The 17,083-nt window shown below is 52.6% G+C and overlaps 1 protein-coding gene across 1 annotated transcript in view; it reads left to right on the top strand.

Moving 5' to 3' along the window:
- The window catches only part of TLN1 (talin 1), a 32,033-nt gene extending 15,180 nt beyond the window's left edge, over positions 1-16,853 (top strand). Inside the window, exons 22-58 of the mRNA XM_090274399.1 lie at positions 730-858; positions 1,039-1,155; positions 1,248-1,361; positions 1,551-1,685; positions 1,839-1,967; positions 2,396-2,498; positions 2,648-2,856; positions 3,248-3,367; positions 3,556-3,753; positions 3,935-4,074; positions 4,241-4,334; positions 4,421-4,510; positions 4,612-4,734; positions 5,790-5,933; positions 6,396-6,557; positions 6,796-6,936; positions 7,030-7,211; positions 7,411-7,543; positions 7,757-7,858; positions 7,946-8,116; positions 8,208-8,357; positions 8,452-8,553; positions 8,632-8,751; positions 9,481-9,627; positions 9,798-9,964; positions 10,061-10,244; positions 10,335-10,460; positions 10,561-10,677; positions 13,844-14,029; positions 14,150-14,257; positions 14,749-14,854; positions 15,055-15,179; positions 15,288-15,413; positions 15,525-15,587; positions 15,697-15,879; positions 16,024-16,152; positions 16,281-16,853. Of these exons, the coding sequence (XP_090130525.1) occupies positions 730-858; positions 1,039-1,155; positions 1,248-1,361; positions 1,551-1,685; positions 1,839-1,967; positions 2,396-2,498; positions 2,648-2,856; positions 3,248-3,367; positions 3,556-3,753; positions 3,935-4,074; positions 4,241-4,334; positions 4,421-4,510; positions 4,612-4,734; positions 5,790-5,933; positions 6,396-6,557; positions 6,796-6,936; positions 7,030-7,211; positions 7,411-7,543; positions 7,757-7,858; positions 7,946-8,116; positions 8,208-8,357; positions 8,452-8,553; positions 8,632-8,751; positions 9,481-9,627; positions 9,798-9,964; positions 10,061-10,244; positions 10,335-10,460; positions 10,561-10,677; positions 13,844-14,029; positions 14,150-14,257; positions 14,749-14,854; positions 15,055-15,179; positions 15,288-15,413; positions 15,525-15,587; positions 15,697-15,879; positions 16,024-16,152; positions 16,281-16,406 (5,001 nt within the window). The 3' untranslated portion in view covers positions 16,407-16,853. The remainder of the gene's footprint in view (positions 1-729; positions 859-1,038; positions 1,156-1,247; positions 1,362-1,550; positions 1,686-1,838; positions 1,968-2,395; positions 2,499-2,647; positions 2,857-3,247; positions 3,368-3,555; positions 3,754-3,934; positions 4,075-4,240; positions 4,335-4,420; positions 4,511-4,611; positions 4,735-5,789; positions 5,934-6,395; positions 6,558-6,795; positions 6,937-7,029; positions 7,212-7,410; positions 7,544-7,756; positions 7,859-7,945; positions 8,117-8,207; positions 8,358-8,451; positions 8,554-8,631; positions 8,752-9,480; positions 9,628-9,797; positions 9,965-10,060; positions 10,245-10,334; positions 10,461-10,560; positions 10,678-13,843; positions 14,030-14,149; positions 14,258-14,748; positions 14,855-15,054; positions 15,180-15,287; positions 15,414-15,524; positions 15,588-15,696; positions 15,880-16,023; positions 16,153-16,280) is intronic.
- Positions 16,854-17,083: the final 230 nt, after the last annotated feature.

Raw genomic sequence — 17,083 nt, 5'->3', positions numbered from 1 at the left:
AGATGATCACCCCCATCGGATGGGGCAGATGCAGGAGAAGCAGAAAACACAAGAGAACAAATATGGGAGCGCTTAGAAAGTAAACATGTCCTTAAGCTGCAGTGGACAGTGGCCCAGGCTTCTAGCCAGTATGATTCCCAGTCTTCACCGACTGACTGGCAGCCGTACCCTTTTCCTCCTCTCTGTCCAGGGTCTGCTGTTCTTTCCTTTCCCTACTCTTCTGCCACCACCTCCCTGGGATCCTTTGTTTCCTGGTCTCTCCTGTGAGTGTACCTGGGCCTTCAGTCCTAGGGCCTCGGGGACACAGGGTACAGAGGACCACCAGGTCCCCTGGGCTCTGGGGTATTTTAGTGTGCAGGAGTAATCAGGCCCCTGCTTTGGTATTCCTGAGATCCCTTTTCTAAACTATATTCTTGTTCCAGAGAGTCCCCCTATTTGCCAGTGGTATTTTGTGGGGAGTTGTGGGAGAAATATGGCCCCTTCCCCAAAGAGGATAAGAAACAGATTCACCTAAAGAAGGGAATTTAGCATCCCAAAGGGAATCCAGGGTCCACCCAGGGTATCCCATTCGCCTACCTGAGGTGGCCTGTCTCAGTGGTCATTACCTTTCAGTGAGGATATTAGAAAGGACGCCAGGAGAAAAAGTCTGAGTCTGGAGCGGTCAGAGCAGAGCTTATTGAGGACCCGTAGGGATACTGGGTGATGACTATCTGTCTCTGCACCCCTCAGGGAGCAGCTGCCCACCCTGACAGTGAGGAGCAGCAGCAGCGGCTGCGGGAGGCAGCTGAGGGTCTACGCATGGCGACTAACGTGGCTGCACAGAATGCCATCAAGAAAAAGCTGGTGCAGCGCCTGGAGGTGAGGCTGAGAAATAAACCGGGAGCAAGAGAGTGTGGGTGCCGTGGGGGGACCGAAACTGGGAGGGCCGTGTGGAGAGAGAGGCACTTAATATTTCCTTGGAGGACGGCATGGGCAGGGTACACCAGGGACTGGGTTTGGGAGTGCCTGGGGCTTGTCCTGACTGCTCTGTCCTCACAGCACGCAGCCAAACAGGCTGCAGCCTCGGCTACGCAGACCATCGCTGCGGCCCAGCATGCAGCCTCGGCCGCCAAGGCATCTGCTGGCCCCCAGCCCCTGCTGGTGCAGAGCTGCAAGGTGAGCCTCCAGGAAGTGTGTGGGGGTGGGAGCAGAGGGACTTTCCCCCACCCTGTTAGGGGGTATGACTCTCATGACATTTTCATCTGCAGGCTGTGGCAGAGCAGATTCCACTGCTGGTGCAGGGTGTTCGAGGGAGCCAGGCGCAGCCTGACAGTCCCAGTGCCCAGCTAGCCCTCATTGCTGCCAGCCAGAGCTTCCTTCAGGCAAGGCATCCTGACCCACCTCTCAGACCAGACTCGTCCCACCCTCCCAAGTCCCCTAGAGCTCCCATAGTTTAAATCTCTGCCAGTAGTCTCTGTCCCAGTGCTCTCACTATGCCCTGACTCATTAGTGCCTGTACCAAGCCCAGAGCAATGACAGTACCCTTCATCTGCCTGCCTATTCCCCAACAGCCAGGTGGGAAGATGGTGGCAGCTGCAAAGGCTTCAGTGCCCACAATTCAGGACCAGGCTTCAGCCATGCAGCTGAGTCAGTGTGCTAAAAACCTTGGCACCGCGTTGGCTGAGCTCCGCACTGCTGCCCAGAAGGTATGGGAGTGCCTTTCTTTTTGGAAGATGAGGGTGGAGTCCTGGGATAATGGGGAATCTGCAAAAGAACCTAACACAGGGAAAATCATGTAACCTAGACATCGATAGGATACAGCAATACCTCCTGCACCCCGAATTCCCATATCATTGTAGGCTCAGGAAGCATGTGGGCCTTTGGAAATGGATTCTGCACTGAGTGTGGTACAGAATCTAGAGAGAGACCTGCAGGAGGTGAAGGCAGCAGCTCGAGATGGCAAGCTTAAACCCTTGCCTGGGGAGACGGTAAGTATTCTTAAGACCTCATTCTTTTTTTTTTAATCCTTACCTTAGGACATGCTTATTGATTTTAGAGAGAGGGGCGGGGAAGGAGAAATAGAGGAAGAAAAACATTGATGTGTGAAACATCGATTGGTTGCCTTTCATATGCACCCCGACCAGAGACCCAACCTACAACCTAGGCATGTGCCCCAACCAGGAATTGAACCCATGACCTTTCAGTTTACAGCATGGTCCTCCAGCCAACTGAGCCACATCGGCCAGGACGACACTTCATTCTTATTTAGGCTCTGAAGTCTTTCTTCCCACTTAAGCCCCAGAGCTGCCCTAAACCGCATTTAAAACTGCCAACTGTCCCCAAGTAGCTTCTCAAGGTCCCTCTTCCCAGTTTCTCCTGTACCTGAGTCCCCCTGAGATGCCCCCTGTATTCCTAGATGGAGAAATGTGCCCAGGACCTGGGCAACAGCACCAAAGCAGTGAGCTCCGCGATCGCCCAGCTGCTGGGGGAGGTTGCCCAGGGCAATGAGAATTATGCAGGTATGTGGGCAGGGCCAGGAGTGGGGCATATGGTGAGGTGGATGGGGCAATAGGAGCTGGATGAGGGACAGGGCCTGACAGAAACCAGTGGGATCAGTGCCTGGTGATGAAAGTACCTTTTCCCCTTCCTTCCCCTCCTGTCTCCCCAGGTATTGCAGCACGGGATGTGGCAGGTGGGCTTCGGTCACTGGCCCAGGCTGCTAGGGGTGTCGCTGCCCTGACTTCAGATCCTGCAGTGCAGGCCATTGTGCTTGACACAGCCAGTGATGTGCTGGACAAGGCCAGCAGCCTCATTGAGGAGGCAAAAAAGGCAACTGGCCGTCCAGGGGACCCTGAGAGCCAGCAGCGGCTTGCCCAGGTCAGGTATTGGGGAGGGGCCACTTTCTCCCTCTCCCCCAGATCTCATCAGAAGGCCCATTCCACCTGGGGTAAAGCCTCATCTGCCCTGACAGAGGAATAGCTTCTCAGGGTTGCTCTTATGATCTCCTCTCTAGATCCCATCCTTTCTCTCTGTCCCAATATGAGTATCTCAGTTAGACTGAGGAAGGGACCCAGCTCAACACCAAGTTTGGGGAAGTCTGATACTGTCACTTGATACCCTAAATTCAGCCTGCTCAGCTACAGCACCCCCTTTCCCGTTTCACTTTCAGGGGCAGTAAAGCAGTTATCTTTCACGTGCTGTGGGCGGATGAGGGAATCTCCCAAATTGTTTTTGATTCTGGCAACGCACCATCTCCTTTCTACCTCAGGTCGCTAAAGCAGTGACACAGGCACTGAACCGCTGCGTCAGCTGCCTGCCCGGGCAGCGAGATGTGGATAATGCCCTGAGAGCAGTGGGAGATGCCAGCAAGCGGCTCCTCAGCGACTCGGTAGGAGGACGGGGCGCGGGGGAACATAGGAGCCAGAGAGCTCCACGCTTCTCCTTCCACTCTAGACCCCTGCTTGGGCCTGACTTCTCAGATTCCTTCCCTTTCATGGCTCCCAGGCCCACTGCCCAGCATTCTTTACCAGGTTCTCCCTCACAGTCTTGCATCTGACTGTCTCACTGACCCTGCAGCTTCCCCCCAGCACCGGGACATTTCAAGAAGCTCAGAGCCGGTTGAATGAAGCCGCTGCTGGGCTGAACCAGGCAGCCACAGAACTGGTGCAGGCCTCTCGGGGAACCCCGCAGGACCTGGCTCGAGCCTCGGGTCGATTTGGACAGGACTTCAGCACCTTTCTGGAAGCTGGTGTGGAGATGGCAGGACAGGCTCCGGTATGAAAAGGCACAGGGTCTGGTTCAAGGGTTAGATAGGAGGTACCTTTGTGACCACGGAGCCTTGCTCTGCTCCTGGCTTCCTGCTCTCCCCAGTGTCTAGCAGTACTTGAGTGTTGGGGACAGAAGATCCCCTTTAGACAGGTAAGAAAGGACCGGACAATGTATTAACTTCTAACAGAGCCAGGAGGACCAGGCCCAGGTTGTGTCCAACTTGAAGGGCATCTCCATGTCTTCAAGCAAACTTCTTCTGGCTGCCAAGGCCCTGTCCACAGACCCGGCTTCCCCCAACCTCAAGAGTCAGCTGGCTGCAGCTGCCCGGTAAGGAGGAGCTGGGAAGCCCAGCCCTACAACATTGGAGAGACTGGGGACAGAGCGTTACATGAGATGTCCCTGGCTTAGAGAAATAGCTAGAGACTCCCCATGTATATAGGACTCAGGAATGATGGCCCGTGCACCCATTCACTTAACTTCCCATTTCTCCCAGGGCAGTGACCGACAGCATCAACCAGCTCATCACCATGTGCACCCAACAGGCACCAGGCCAGAAGGAATGTGACAATGCCCTGCGAGAATTGGAGGTGGGCACTTGGCAGGGTGGAGTTTGAGGATGGTGTTCTGGGTTTGGGGTGAGGCAGGTGTCTTACTTTGCTCTCCTCCTACACAGACGGTCCGGGAGCTCCTAGAGAACCCAGTCCAGCCCATCAATGACATGTCCTACTTTGGCTGCCTGGACAGTGTAATGGAGAACTCCAAGGTGAGTGCATCTGGGAACTCAGGAGGGCAGAGGGCAGGAAGACGGACTGTTCTACCCCACGATGACAGGACCTGACCCTCCTGATACCCTCTGTTCCTCAGGTACTGGGTGAGGCCATGACTGGCATCTCCCAAAATGCCAAGAATGGAAACCTGCCGGAGTTTGGAGAGGCCATTGCCACAGCTTCCAAGGCTCTCTGTGGCTTCACCGAGGCAGCTGCACAGGTTATTCTCGATGGCTCCTGGAATGCCCCCGCTTTCCCTTCCCCTACACCTCTCAGCCTGACACACACATGTTTGCAGAGCCAGCTATATGGAAACGGGTTCTTTATTCCTCCTGAAATATAGGTATATGTCAGTAATCATAGAACACCAACAGTTCTGATCCCTGTCACCCCCGAGCCCTGGTACTTTGGGCTATGATTTCACTGTCCAACCATTGGGCCTTTACCAGCCCTGGCTTTCTTGGTATGTACTAATTAGCCTATTTCAACAATTTTTCACATAATTAGTACTTCATTGAAATAGTACTTTATTGAAATAATACCAGTGACTCTATTTCCAGTTACCTGAGTTCCCACTTAACTTTGCCTTTTTCTACATTATAAAATATAAAACAATCTATTAGCTCTGAGAGTGTTTTGCTTTAGTATATGAATTCTTACTACTGGCTTACCTCAGACGGCTTCCCTGAAAGCCTGCCACCTGGCTCCCCCAATCTCCCATTGTCCTTTTCTGTTTGGTGGCCTGCACTATGTGGCTTGACTTATTTCTGGAAGAGCAAAAAGAGGAAAAAGCAAAGCTATCATGTGGTGAAGTATGAACCAAACCTTCTGATGGTCTTTTAATCATAAAAAAAAAATTGGCAACCATTACACCCATTCCCCCTTTCCTCTTTCCAGATTTCTGACGCTTGGGGGTGTTGTGTTAATTAGCATAACAACCTCCATGGTTTTAGATTCATGTCTTTAGAAGAGGCTTTGCATGCTTGGGTAGGGATGGGGAGCTTTCTAGTGTCACAATAGTTTGTTAATACCTTTAATTTGTTAGTAATTTATTAGTAATGCTTTTATTTGTTAATAACTAAACATTTTGTTAATATTATTTAATAACTTGTTTAATTTGTTAGTACCTAATTTGTATAGTTCGTTAATGCCTCCACTCACCTAGACCACTGGTCACTAAACTTACCCCTACTCTCCTTTGTCCCCACTGTCAGTGTTTGATTCCTACCTGAGGAATATTCTTTATTCCTCACCCCCAAATTTCTCTCTCCCCAGGCTGCATATCTGGTTGGTGTCTCTGACCCCAACAGCCAAGCTGGACAGCAGGGGCTGGTGGAGCCCACACAGTTCGCACGTGCAAACCAGGCAATTCAGATGGCCTGTCAGAGTTTGGGGGAGCCTGGCTGTACCCAGGCCCAGGTAACTCAAGGGAACAGGTACTATGGGCAAGTCTGGGAAAGGAGACCAAGCCAGGGTGGACTGGCCCCCTGGGAGAGGAGGGCGATGCAGGCCGTGGGGAAGGAGAGGGCGAGTGCCGTCTCTCACCTTCCACACACAGCTTCTCTTTGGGTAATTTTCTCTTCCCGCCACATTTCTCATCCTTGCAGTTACTCCTGCGTTCACAGCTTCTCTATAGACGTTTGAGCTTACTCTCCTACTGACATTATTAGAATTTCTCCATTAGTGTGTCTGTTTTTCATTTCCTCCTCCCTCACACCTGTTCATCTTTGGGTCTCTGTCTCCCAAATCTTGACCCTGTCTTTCCTAATTAGACTTCCAAAGGCACTGCTCTCCATCCGCCAACCTAAAGCGGCTCCTCCCTCGGCGTGTACACTTCCCTGCTGCCCTCATCGTGACTCTTCCACTTGTCTGTCTCTTCAGGTGCTCTCTGCAGCCACCATTGTGGCCAAACACACCTCTGCACTGTGTAACAGCTGCCGCCTGGCTTCCGCTCGGACTGCCAATCCTACCGCCAAGCGCCAGTTTGTACAGTCGGCCAAGGAGGTGGCCAACAGCACCGCCAATCTTGTCAAGACCATCAAGGTTCCTGGCACTTGAATTCTCAGCCTTTCCCTGACCTGTCCAGGCCTCTCCCCTGAGACTGCCCCCGCTATTCCCCAAAGCCTCCGACTAAATTCCTTCTCCCTGAGCCTAAGCCCTTTCCTACCCATGCTGGTCATCACCAGGCTGTCCCCGCACCTTTAAGCCCAGGAGGGAGACCTGGGCTTCACCTCCTTTGCCTACAGTCAATCCTGAGAGCCTCTCTGTCACCCACTTCCAGGCGCTAGACGGGGCCTTCACAGAGGAGAACCGTGCCCAGTGCCAGGCAGCAACAGCCCCGCTGCTGGAGGCTGTGGACAACCTGAGTGCCTTTGCATCCAACCCTGAGTTCGCCAGCGTCCCTGCCCAGATCAGCCCCGAGGTGAGGCAACAGCTGTGAAGGGAGAAGTGAGGGGCCAGCTGCCACCTCATCTTGGGAGTCGTGAGACTCACCTCCCTCCTCCCCTCTCCACAGGGCCGGGCTGCCATGGAGCCCATTGTGAGCTCTGCCAAGACCATGTTGGAGAGTGCCGGGGGACTAATCCAGACGGCCCGAGCCCTGGCAGTCAACCCCCGGGACCCACCACGCTGGTCAGTGCTGGCTGGCCATTCCCGTACTGTCTCCGACTCCATTAAGAAGCTTATTACAAGCATGAGGTATTGGGGGATATGGAGAACCGGTATGACTGGGGGGATGTACATTGTGACAGAATGAAGGTGTGGGAGCTTAGGTACAATTAGATGGGACAGTGTTGGAGGACACCTGTTGTCCAGGATTCGGGGGGTATGGGAATGGATGGGCTAACTTTGTTTTAAGGCGATATTCTTGGTGTTGGAGCCTGTGATGTATCTGCAGGGACAAGGCCCCAGGGCAGCTGGAGTGTGAGGAGGCCATTGCAGCTCTGAACAGCTGTCTGCGGGACCTAGACCAGGCTTCCCTTGCCGCAGTCAGCCAGCAGCTGGCTCCCCGGGAGGGAATCTCTCAAGAGGTAAGGGGGAAGAAGGTGATGTGAAAGGTTGTGCCTGGGAAGACGATGGGCAGGCTTGAAAATAGGGGATTCAGGAATGGGCTTCAAAGAGACATCAAGAGTCTGAAACACACCAAGTGGGTTAGTGGGATTGGCATGGAAGGAAGCGTGGGGTTCTGTGTGAGTAGAGGGTCTTATTCCAGGTGACAGGGCTAACATCTGCTTCTTCCTCAGGCCTTGCACACTCAGATGCTCACTGCAGTGCAGGAAATCTCCCATCTTATTGAGCCACTGGCCAGTGCTGCCCGGGCTGAAGCCTCCCAGCTGGGACACAAGGTATCTGGAGATGAGTGGGGAGTCCCGAGGGTAGCGTGAAAGGGGGGACCTGGCCCAGCTGACCCCTGTCCCAACCCTTTGCCTCAGGTATCTCAGATGGCCCAGTACTTTGAGCCACTCACCCTGGCTGCAGTGGGCGCTGCCTCCAAGACCCTGAGCCACCCACAGCAGATGGCACTCCTGGACCAGACGAAGACCTTGGCAGAGTCTGCACTGCAGCTGCTGTATACGGCCAAGGAGGCTGGTGGCAACCCCAAGGTACTGAGGGCTGGGAGGGAGGGGCTGCCGCCAGTTAGTGGTGTGAGAGGCAGGAACACGACCCCCTCCGCTCGTGCACTCTAACCCACAGCAAGCAGCTAACACCCAGGAAGCCCTGGAAGAGGCTGTGCAGATGATGACAGAGGCCGTAGAGGACCTGACAACGACCCTCAATGAGGCAGCTAGTGCTGCTGGAGTCGTCGGAGGCATGGTGGACTCCATCACCCAGGCCATCAACCAGGTTAGTCTGGGGGTGCCTGTGGACACTGAGGCTACCCTGGGCCGGGTTCCTGAGCACAGTGGCAGAGACCCCTTTCCTTATTCTCCCCCCTCAGCTAGATGAAGGACCAATGGGTGAGCCAGAAGGTTCCTTCGTGGATTACCAGACTACTATGGTGCGGACAGCCAAGGCCATTGCTGTCACCGTTCAGGAGATGGTGAGTTTGGGAGAGTACAAGAGGGCTGCCCTCGGGAGCTGAGTTGGAACTTAACTCTACCTTTTTTGTTATTACCAGGTAACTAAGTCAAACACAAACCCTGAGGAGCTGGGCCCTCTCGCTAACCAGCTGACCAGTGACTACGGCCGTCTGGCCTCGCAGGCCAAGCCTGCAGCTGTGGCTGCCGAAAATGAAGAGGTAAAGATGGAGGCAGCTCTGACCTCGCCCCTGCCCCATACAGAGAACCCTAGTGACATGTCCCTCGTTCCCATCATGTCAGCCTCTGCTATCCCACCCGCAACTCCCTCTAGTCTTTCATAAGACAGGGAACACACTGCAGGGCCACTCCATGAAAGAGTGATCAGAGCTCTGTGTAGGGACAGGTTCAAAGCCTTCAGTTACAAGGATAAAGGAGACAGCCTGGAATCTAGGATTTCCCAGGCTACTGCTCTTGCCTCTCCCAGCCCTTCTCTGGGCTATGGCTTCTGCTCTGTTCTGCAACAAGTCTGCATTCCCTACTTAGTTCTTCCTTGTTGCAGAGCCATGAAGCTCTTCCTTTTCTAAGCTCCTGCCTTTCCAAGAAAGCAAATAATTGGATCTCAGCAAGACACACCTAACCCCCAATCCCCAAACCCTCACAACCGCATAGAGGCCAAATTGTAATCCATGGCCCTCTGATTCAAATACCCCAGCCTAAGGTGCTTCTCCCTCCTCCTCTTCACTGTGCTTAACACAGTCCGCACCAGCTGATGCCCACGTGCTATTGTTATCCATGTGCAGGAGGCAACCTCCTGCCAAAACGATATGAAACAGGAAAAGTGTGTGCTATGATAGATGTTTTTTAAGTACTAAGTGACTCTTCCTAGCACAGTGGAAATGTCTGAGTGCCTCTGGTAAAATCGATCTCCCTTTTCCATCTGCTCACAGATAGGTGCCCACATCAAGCACCGAGTACAGGAGCTGGGGCACGGCTGTTCTGCTCTGGTCACCAAGGCAGGTGCCCTGCAGTGCAGCCCCAGCGACTCCTACACCAAGAAGGAGCTCATAGAGTGTGCCCGGAGAGTCTCCGAAAAGGTACTGTGCTCATCCATGCAGACTGGGGTACTGGCTATGCAACCTTGCCACCTTTCCCATCCTCTTCCAACATTCCCAGCCCTCTCCTCTGCCTCTTCTCCCAGGAACCCAGTGACCTTTCCATTTCACATGGCACCCGCCACAGTCACCATGTGACTTCCCTCTCCCAGGTCTCCCACGTGCTTGCTGCACTGCAAGCTGGGAATCGTGGCACCCAGGCCTGCATCACGGCAGCCAGTGCTGTGTCCGGCATCATTGCCGACCTCGACACCACCATCATGTTTGCTACAGCCGGCACACTCAACCGCGAGGGTGCTGAAACTTTTGCTGACCACCGGTGAGGAAGGGATGGAGCCTCAGGGAGGCAGGGTAGGGGTGGGGCCAGAAGAGGCTGGAGAGGCAGGGGACCTAACTAGGCAGGGCCCTCTCTCAGGGAGGGAATTCTGAAGACTGCAAAGGTGCTGGTGGAGGACACCAAGGTCCTGGTGCAGAATGCAGCCGGGAGCCAGGAGAAGTTGGCACAGGCCGCCCAGTCCTCTGTGGCCACCATCACCCGCCTTGCTGATGTGGTCAAGCTGGGTGCAGCCAGCCTGGGATCCGAGGACCCTGAGACCCAGGTATCCACCTGACACCCCTAATTCTAGTCAGATCCACTTGCTATTCCCCCTTTAAGTCCCACAGACCAGAGCCTTTGCTGTCCCACACAGGTGGTGCTGATCAATGCAGTGAAAGATGTGGCCAAGGCCCTGGGAGACCTCATCAGTGCAACAAAGGCTGCCGCTGGCAAAGTTGGGGATGACCCTGCTGTGTGGCAGCTCAAGAACTCAGCCAAGGTTAAAGGGAATGAGAGCAACCTCAGGAAAGGGAGTGGATCAACGTGCTTCCTCCTGTTCCTCAAAGTGATCTCCTCCCCTACTCCTCTGATTCCCCTAGGTAATGGTGACCAATGTGACGTCATTGCTCAAGACTGTGAAAGCTGTGGAGGATGAGGCTACCAAAGGCACACGGGCTCTGGAGGCAACCACAGAACACATACGGCAGGAGCTGGCGGTGAGCGCGAGTCTGGGGCACCCGGGCCTCCAGTCAGAGAGAGGGATGGTGCTAGACTGTGAGGCCACACCTCACGTGTCCGCACAGAAACGTAAACAGTCGTACACATCCTTCTTGCTCATTGCCGAACTACCTAAGTGAGCTACCCCCAGGTCTTTCCCGCCTCACCTTTTCACTCCTTAGCATTTGACAGCTGTCTTCTTTCACCACCATACTCCCACTTTCTCCAGTCACCAGTGGCCTGTCAGTTGCCACATTTAGTGACCTCTTCTTGGCCTTCATCCCCTTCAAACATTTCCAAAGCATTTGAGTGTGGTAACAAGCCTCTTTTTGAGATTCTTTCTTTGACTCTTTTTTTTTTATTTTCCAGAGGGAGAGAGAGAGGAAGGAAAGGGGGAAGAGAGAGACATCCATTTGTTGTTCCACTTCTTTTTTCATTGGTTGAGTCCCATATGTGCCCTGACTGGGGATCAAACCCACAACCTTGGCATACTGGAGTGACTCTAACCAAATGAGCTGCCCAGCCAGGGCCTTCCTTTGGCTTTCTTGACACTGGTTTTTCTCTTGCCTCTCTAACATCTCTTCCATAGTCGTCATTGAATCACTTTCATCCTAGTATATAAGGCCTTTCCAGAATTGTACAAAGAGCCCTCTTTCTGTGTTCTCTACAAATTCAACCACTTTCATTAGTGTTCTCTAAGAAGTTGACTTCCAGTTCTGAGCTGAGTTATTTTCAATGGCCTGTTTGACATTACCACTGAGATTCAGGGGTTTCCCACCAGCTGTTCCTGCCATACTACTTACTGTAATGGTGGTAACAGCCTCCCAGTCATGAAGACTCCCCTCAGTCATCTTTGACTTCACTGTTTTATTTGCCATATCCAGGCTATTGCCAGGTCCTTCCAACTACCCTTCTCCATTCTCTTTGGCTCTCACTCCTCCTCTCCAGTCCCAGGTAGCACTCAAGTTCAGACTGTCATTCGCTGCCCCTCACTGGGACTGCTGTGCCAGCTTTCTGCCTGGTCTCCCCGCATTTAGTCTCTCCATCTCATCCCTCCTACTTACCTTGCTCATTTCTGAATTCATCTTTCAGATATTCTGTTTTCACCTCTACCTGGAGATGTCCAAACTGAAGCTTTTAACTTTCTGCCTTCTAAACCTGATCATTCCCGTGTCCTTCTCATCTTGGTAAATATCACCTTTTTGTAACTCAGTTCCAGCTTTAACGTTTTCCTCTCGTTCCCCACACTGAAGCCCATCAGCAAGTCTTGTTAGTGCTCCCTCCAGATCCCACTCTCTTTCCCCATCTCGACCACCACCTGTCCAAACCATCAACCCTTCCGTGTATTCATGCCATAGCCTTGATCTTGTCTCCCTGCTTCTACACTTACCCCCTCCCCAATACATTTCGTCTACAAAGCAGCCAGAATTATCTTTTTTTAAAATATAAATTAGGTTATGTCACTTGACTGCTTAAAGCCCTTTAGTGACTGCCCTGGCTTCTGTGGTAGAATTCACAGTCCTCACCATTGCCGCCATGTTCCCATGGCCCCTGCTGACTTCCTCAGACCCATTCTATCCCTCTCTTCTCCTTTTCCCTTCGTGCTTTGTTGGTACTTGCCCACTCTAGGCCCTTGCACTTGCTTTTCTCCACCTTTTTAAACATTTGCCTCCTTCCCGTCCTTTGGGCTTCAGCTTAAGTGTCTGCTCCGCAGAGAGGCCTTCTCTGACCACCTATCTGAAACAGGACCTCGTGTTTCTTCCTCATCACAGCACCCTCGTTATTTTCCTTCGTAGTCCAGATCACGGTCTTTAGTTTTTCAGCTTGTTTACTTACCTTTTGTCTATATCCAAAACTAGAATGTAAGCTCCATGAAAACAAGGACGTTGTCTACCTTTTCCACCACTATATCCCTAGCACTTCACACAGAATCTGCCTCCTAGCTGATCTTTAATAATTTGTTGGAGCCCTGGCTAGTGTGGCTCAGTGGATTGAGTGCCAGCCTGCGAACTGAAAGGCTGCCAGTTCGATTCCCAGTCAGAGTACATGTCTGGGTTGCGGGCCAGGTCCCCAGTTGGGGGAGTACAAGAGGCAATGGATCAATGTATCTCTCTCACATCGATGTTTCTCTCCCTTTCTTTCTCCCTTCCCCTCTCTAAAAAATAAATAAGTAAACTTAAAAAAAAAAAATTTGTAGCCCTGGCTGCTGTGGCTCAGTGGATTGAGTGTCAGCCTGCGAGCCAAGTGTCGCTGGTTCAATTCCCAGTCAGGGCACATGCCTGGGTTGCATGTCAGGTCCCCAGTTGGGGGCGCAAGTGAGAGGCAACCACACAGTGATGTTTCTCTCCCTCTCTTTCTCTTTCCCCTCTCTCTAAAAATAAATAAAGAAACAAATAAATAATTTAAAAATAATAATTTGTTGGAGGAACACATACATTAAAATATTTTTATTACCTTTTTAAAAGATTTTATTTATTTATTTTTAGTGAGAGGAAAGGGGAGGGAGAAAGACAAGAGAGAAACATTAACATGCAAGAGAAACATCAGTTGGTTGCCTCTTGCATGGCCTGGCCCACAACCCAAGCATGTGCCCTGACAGGGAATCGAACAGGCGAACCCCCGGTTCATGGGCCAGCACTCAATCCACTGAGCCGCACCAGCCAGGACTTATTACTTTTACATATTATGTAAAATTCTAAGTTTCTTTGTCTGATATTCAAGGCCCCAACAACCTTTTCTCCACCATTCCTGTATCTAGAACACTCATTAATACTCACCTACTTGATCCTAATTATTCATGCCCTACCATTTACCTAAAATACTCTTCTGTTTCCTGTATCTCTTAAGACCCAATTCCTTCTCGCCTCACCTCAGCCACTTGTGCCCTTCAAGGCTTCTCTGTAGTTTAGGAATGAAAAATCAATATCAAAAGCTGCTTCTCTAATTTCATACAGACCTTCCCCAATCACCTCAGTCAGAAATGATGACCGGCTGCCTGCTAGCTATTATATTAGCTGTGAATGTGTGAACTTCTCTAAGGACTTGACCTACAATAAGTACTCAGAGACTGCTTGTTGAGTGAACACATGGATGAATGAACCAAATTACCCTAGTGCTGCATTGTGTTAATCCCACTGTAAAATTTTCCCTCTTCTACCCCAACAGGTCTTCTGTTCACCAGAGCCACCTGCCAAGACCTCTACCCCAGAAGATTTCATCCGAATGACCAAGGGGATCACCATGGCAACAGCCAAGGCTGTTGCCGCTGGCAACTCCTGTCGCCAGGAGGATGTCATTGCCACAGCCAATCTGAGTCGTCGGGCTATTGCAGATATGCTTCGGGCTTGCAAGGTAGAAACCCTGGTAGTGAGGCAACTTTAGAACAGAGCATGGTAGGGGGGAAACTGAAGGGATTCGGGGGACCTTGAGCTCTTTGGGATCCTAAAGTTAACATGTTACTCTGTGGTATAGGAAGCTGCTTACCACCCAGAAGTGGCCCCTGATGTGCGGCTTCGAGCCCTGCACTATGGCCGTGAATGTGCCAATGGCTACCTAGAACTGCTGGACCATGTACTCCTGGTAAGGAGGGAGTTGTCTGCTCCTCATACCAGCCTCAGATAGAGGGCTGAATGTACAGTCCTCTTCCCACATGCCTCAGACACAGCTCTGAAATTTTTTGTTCAAATCTTCAACGCACCTCACCATCCTACTTCCCAAATCTGTTTTCATTTCCAAGCTTTCCTAACACTGTGGCCCCAATCATTCTTAGCCTCTTTGGTTCTCCAATTTACCTCTTCCTCTTCTTTTTCTTATTTTCTGTCTTCCCACCTGACCTCTTCCTCCTCTACCTTCGTCATCTTTCTTCTCATTTCATCATTCTCCTTGCTCCTTGTCAGCCGGTGAGTGATGTGCAACCCCCCTGTCTTTACCATGTCTGCAGCGTGGTGCTTGAAGGCTGTGGTGTGGAATGCTTTACGGATGGGGTTGGGGGTCCATGGTCTGCCCTGATTCTAGGACAGGGTAGAAGCTAAGGTCTGAGGCTCTCTGCTCCCTGCCCCTTTCTTCCCCAGACCCTGCAGAAGCCAAGCCCAGAACTGAAGCAGCAATTGACAGGACACTCAAAGCGTGTAGCTGGTTCAGTCACTGAGCTCATCCAGGCTGCTGAGGCCATGAAGGGTGAGGGGTAGCCAGGGGCAGGGAGGAAAGGCAACCCTTTGTCATGGGGAGATCCCTCTTCCTGGTTGGACTACTCTGAGCTAGCCTCTGCCAGCAGTCCCCACAGGTGCCATGGGCCAGGTGATAACAACCATGCTGCCCCATGCTCCTGACCTCCCTGCTCTGGCTTAGCCCCTTCCTTACCCACTTTGTTCCACCAGGAACAGAGTGGGTGGACCCAGAGGACCCCACAGTCATTGCTGAGAATGAGCTCTTGGGAGCTGCAGCCGCCATCGAGGCTGCAGCCAAAAAGCTGGAGCAGCTGAAGCCCCGGGCCAAACCCAAGGTCAGTCCTGCTCCCTCCCTCTTCCCTACCCTCCTAGTAGCAGAATGCCCCCACCTTAAGCCCCCTCTTACTTTGCATCTCTCTCTGCAACCTTTGCCTCTATTGCAGGAGGCTGATGAATCCTTGAACTTCGAGGAGCAGATACTGGAAGCTGCCAAGTCCATTGCAGCAGCCACCAGTGCCCTGGTAAAGGCTGCATCAGCTGCCCAGCGGGAACTGGTAGCCCAAGGAAAGGTAAGTACTCAGCTACCCAGAAGCATGGGGATAGCAGCCGCTTAATAATGGAAGGCTTGTATGTACATATGAGAGCATAGGTCTGAGCGGGCTCTCCTCCTTCCACCACAGGTGGGCGCCATCCCAGCCAACGCACTGGACGATGGACAGTGGTCCCAGGGCCTCATTTCTGCTGTGAGTGTCCAACACCTCTAGTTCTCTCCGAACTGGAGCGACTTGAGAAGATCAGAGAGGGGATGGACCAGGGCAAAAGACGTATTTTAATTTTATCTCCTCACTTTAGGCCCGGATGGTGGCTGCAGCCACCAACAATCTGTGCGAGGCAGCCAATGCAGCTGTACAAGGCCATGCCAGCCAGGAGAAGCTCATCTCATCAGCCAAGCAGGTAGCTGCCTCCACAGCCCAGCTCCTTGTGGCCTGCAAGGTCAAGGCTGACCAGGACTCGGAGGCAATGAAACGGCTTCAGGTGAGGAACCCTAACCAATCCCATTGTACCTTGGGCTGTGCTGCATAAAATTGTCACCCCCAAGATATGCTTTTCTGTGGGGGGACTCTCTCAACTGGGACACTACCTGAATTCTCAACCTCATGCTGCCTTCTCTCTGCCCAGGTCGCTGGCAATGCAGTGAAGCGAGCCTCGGACAACCTGGTGAAGGCAGCACAGAAGGCAGCAGCCTTTGAAGATGAGGAGAACGAGACAGTGGTGGTGAAGGAGAAGATGGTTGGCGGCATTGCCCAGGTGAGCTTTGTCCCAGACACTTGAGGGACACCGTCAGCAGGGCGGTCACATTGCCGGTGCTGGTCCCAACTACCCTATACCCTAACGCACATACTTGCCAAACTGAGTCCCTGATCCCTGTCCCTCAGATCATCGCTGCACAGGAAGAGATGCTCCGTAAGGAACGAGAGCTGGAGGAGGCACGGAAGAAGCTGGCCCAGATCCGACAGCAGCAGTACAAGTTCCTGCCTTCAGAGCTTCGAGATGAGCACTAGGGCATCCGCTTCTATTTAACGCAGACCCAGCCCAGAGACTGTGCCTGCCACTACCAAAGCCTCCTGGGCTGTCGGGCCCAACCTGCCCACCCCAGCACTCTCCAAAGTGCCTGCCAAACCCCGGGCCTGGCGCTGCCCAGTCCCGCTGCACATCCCCTGTCCCTTCCCAGCTCCAAGTGCCTTCATGCCCTAGGGCCCCTAAGTGCCTGCTCCTCCCCAGAGTATTAACGCTCCAAGAGTATTATTAACACTGCTGTACCTCAGTCTGAACCTGCCAGGGCCCCAGCCCGTTCCACCCTGCCAGCAGCTTCTGGCAAGTTCCCACAGCCTCAGCTCTACTCATCCTTTTTTGATACTATCCTCCTTGCACCTCCAGCTACCTATGGGGGCAGTGGGGTCGTAAGCCCCAAACAAGTCATATTTCAATAAAGGTGATTGTGCCTGCAACTCTGCCTGGCTTTATGAGATGGGAGGTTCCCCCAAGGTAGTGGGGGAGGGAATGAGATTGAGTTCTGTCACCAACTTGATCTGACTCAGGAATGAAGTGGAGCAGATTGTAGCGCTCTGCTCGTTGAGGCCCATTCCTCTTCCTGGCACCCAGATGCCTAAAGTCATCCTAGGCAGGAAGCTGTCCCTGAGAAGTCATACTCCTGTTGTCCCCGATTTCACTGGCCAGC

The sequence above is a fragment of the Furipterus horrens genome, unplaced genomic scaffold (genome assembly GCF_987537825.1).
Source record: "Furipterus horrens unplaced genomic scaffold, mFurHor1.1.pri manual_scaffold_4, whole genome shotgun sequence".
Classification (NCBI taxonomy): domain Eukaryota; kingdom Metazoa; phylum Chordata; class Mammalia; order Chiroptera; family Furipteridae; genus Furipterus; species Furipterus horrens.
This window is presented reverse-complemented; position numbering and strand designations above follow the sequence as displayed.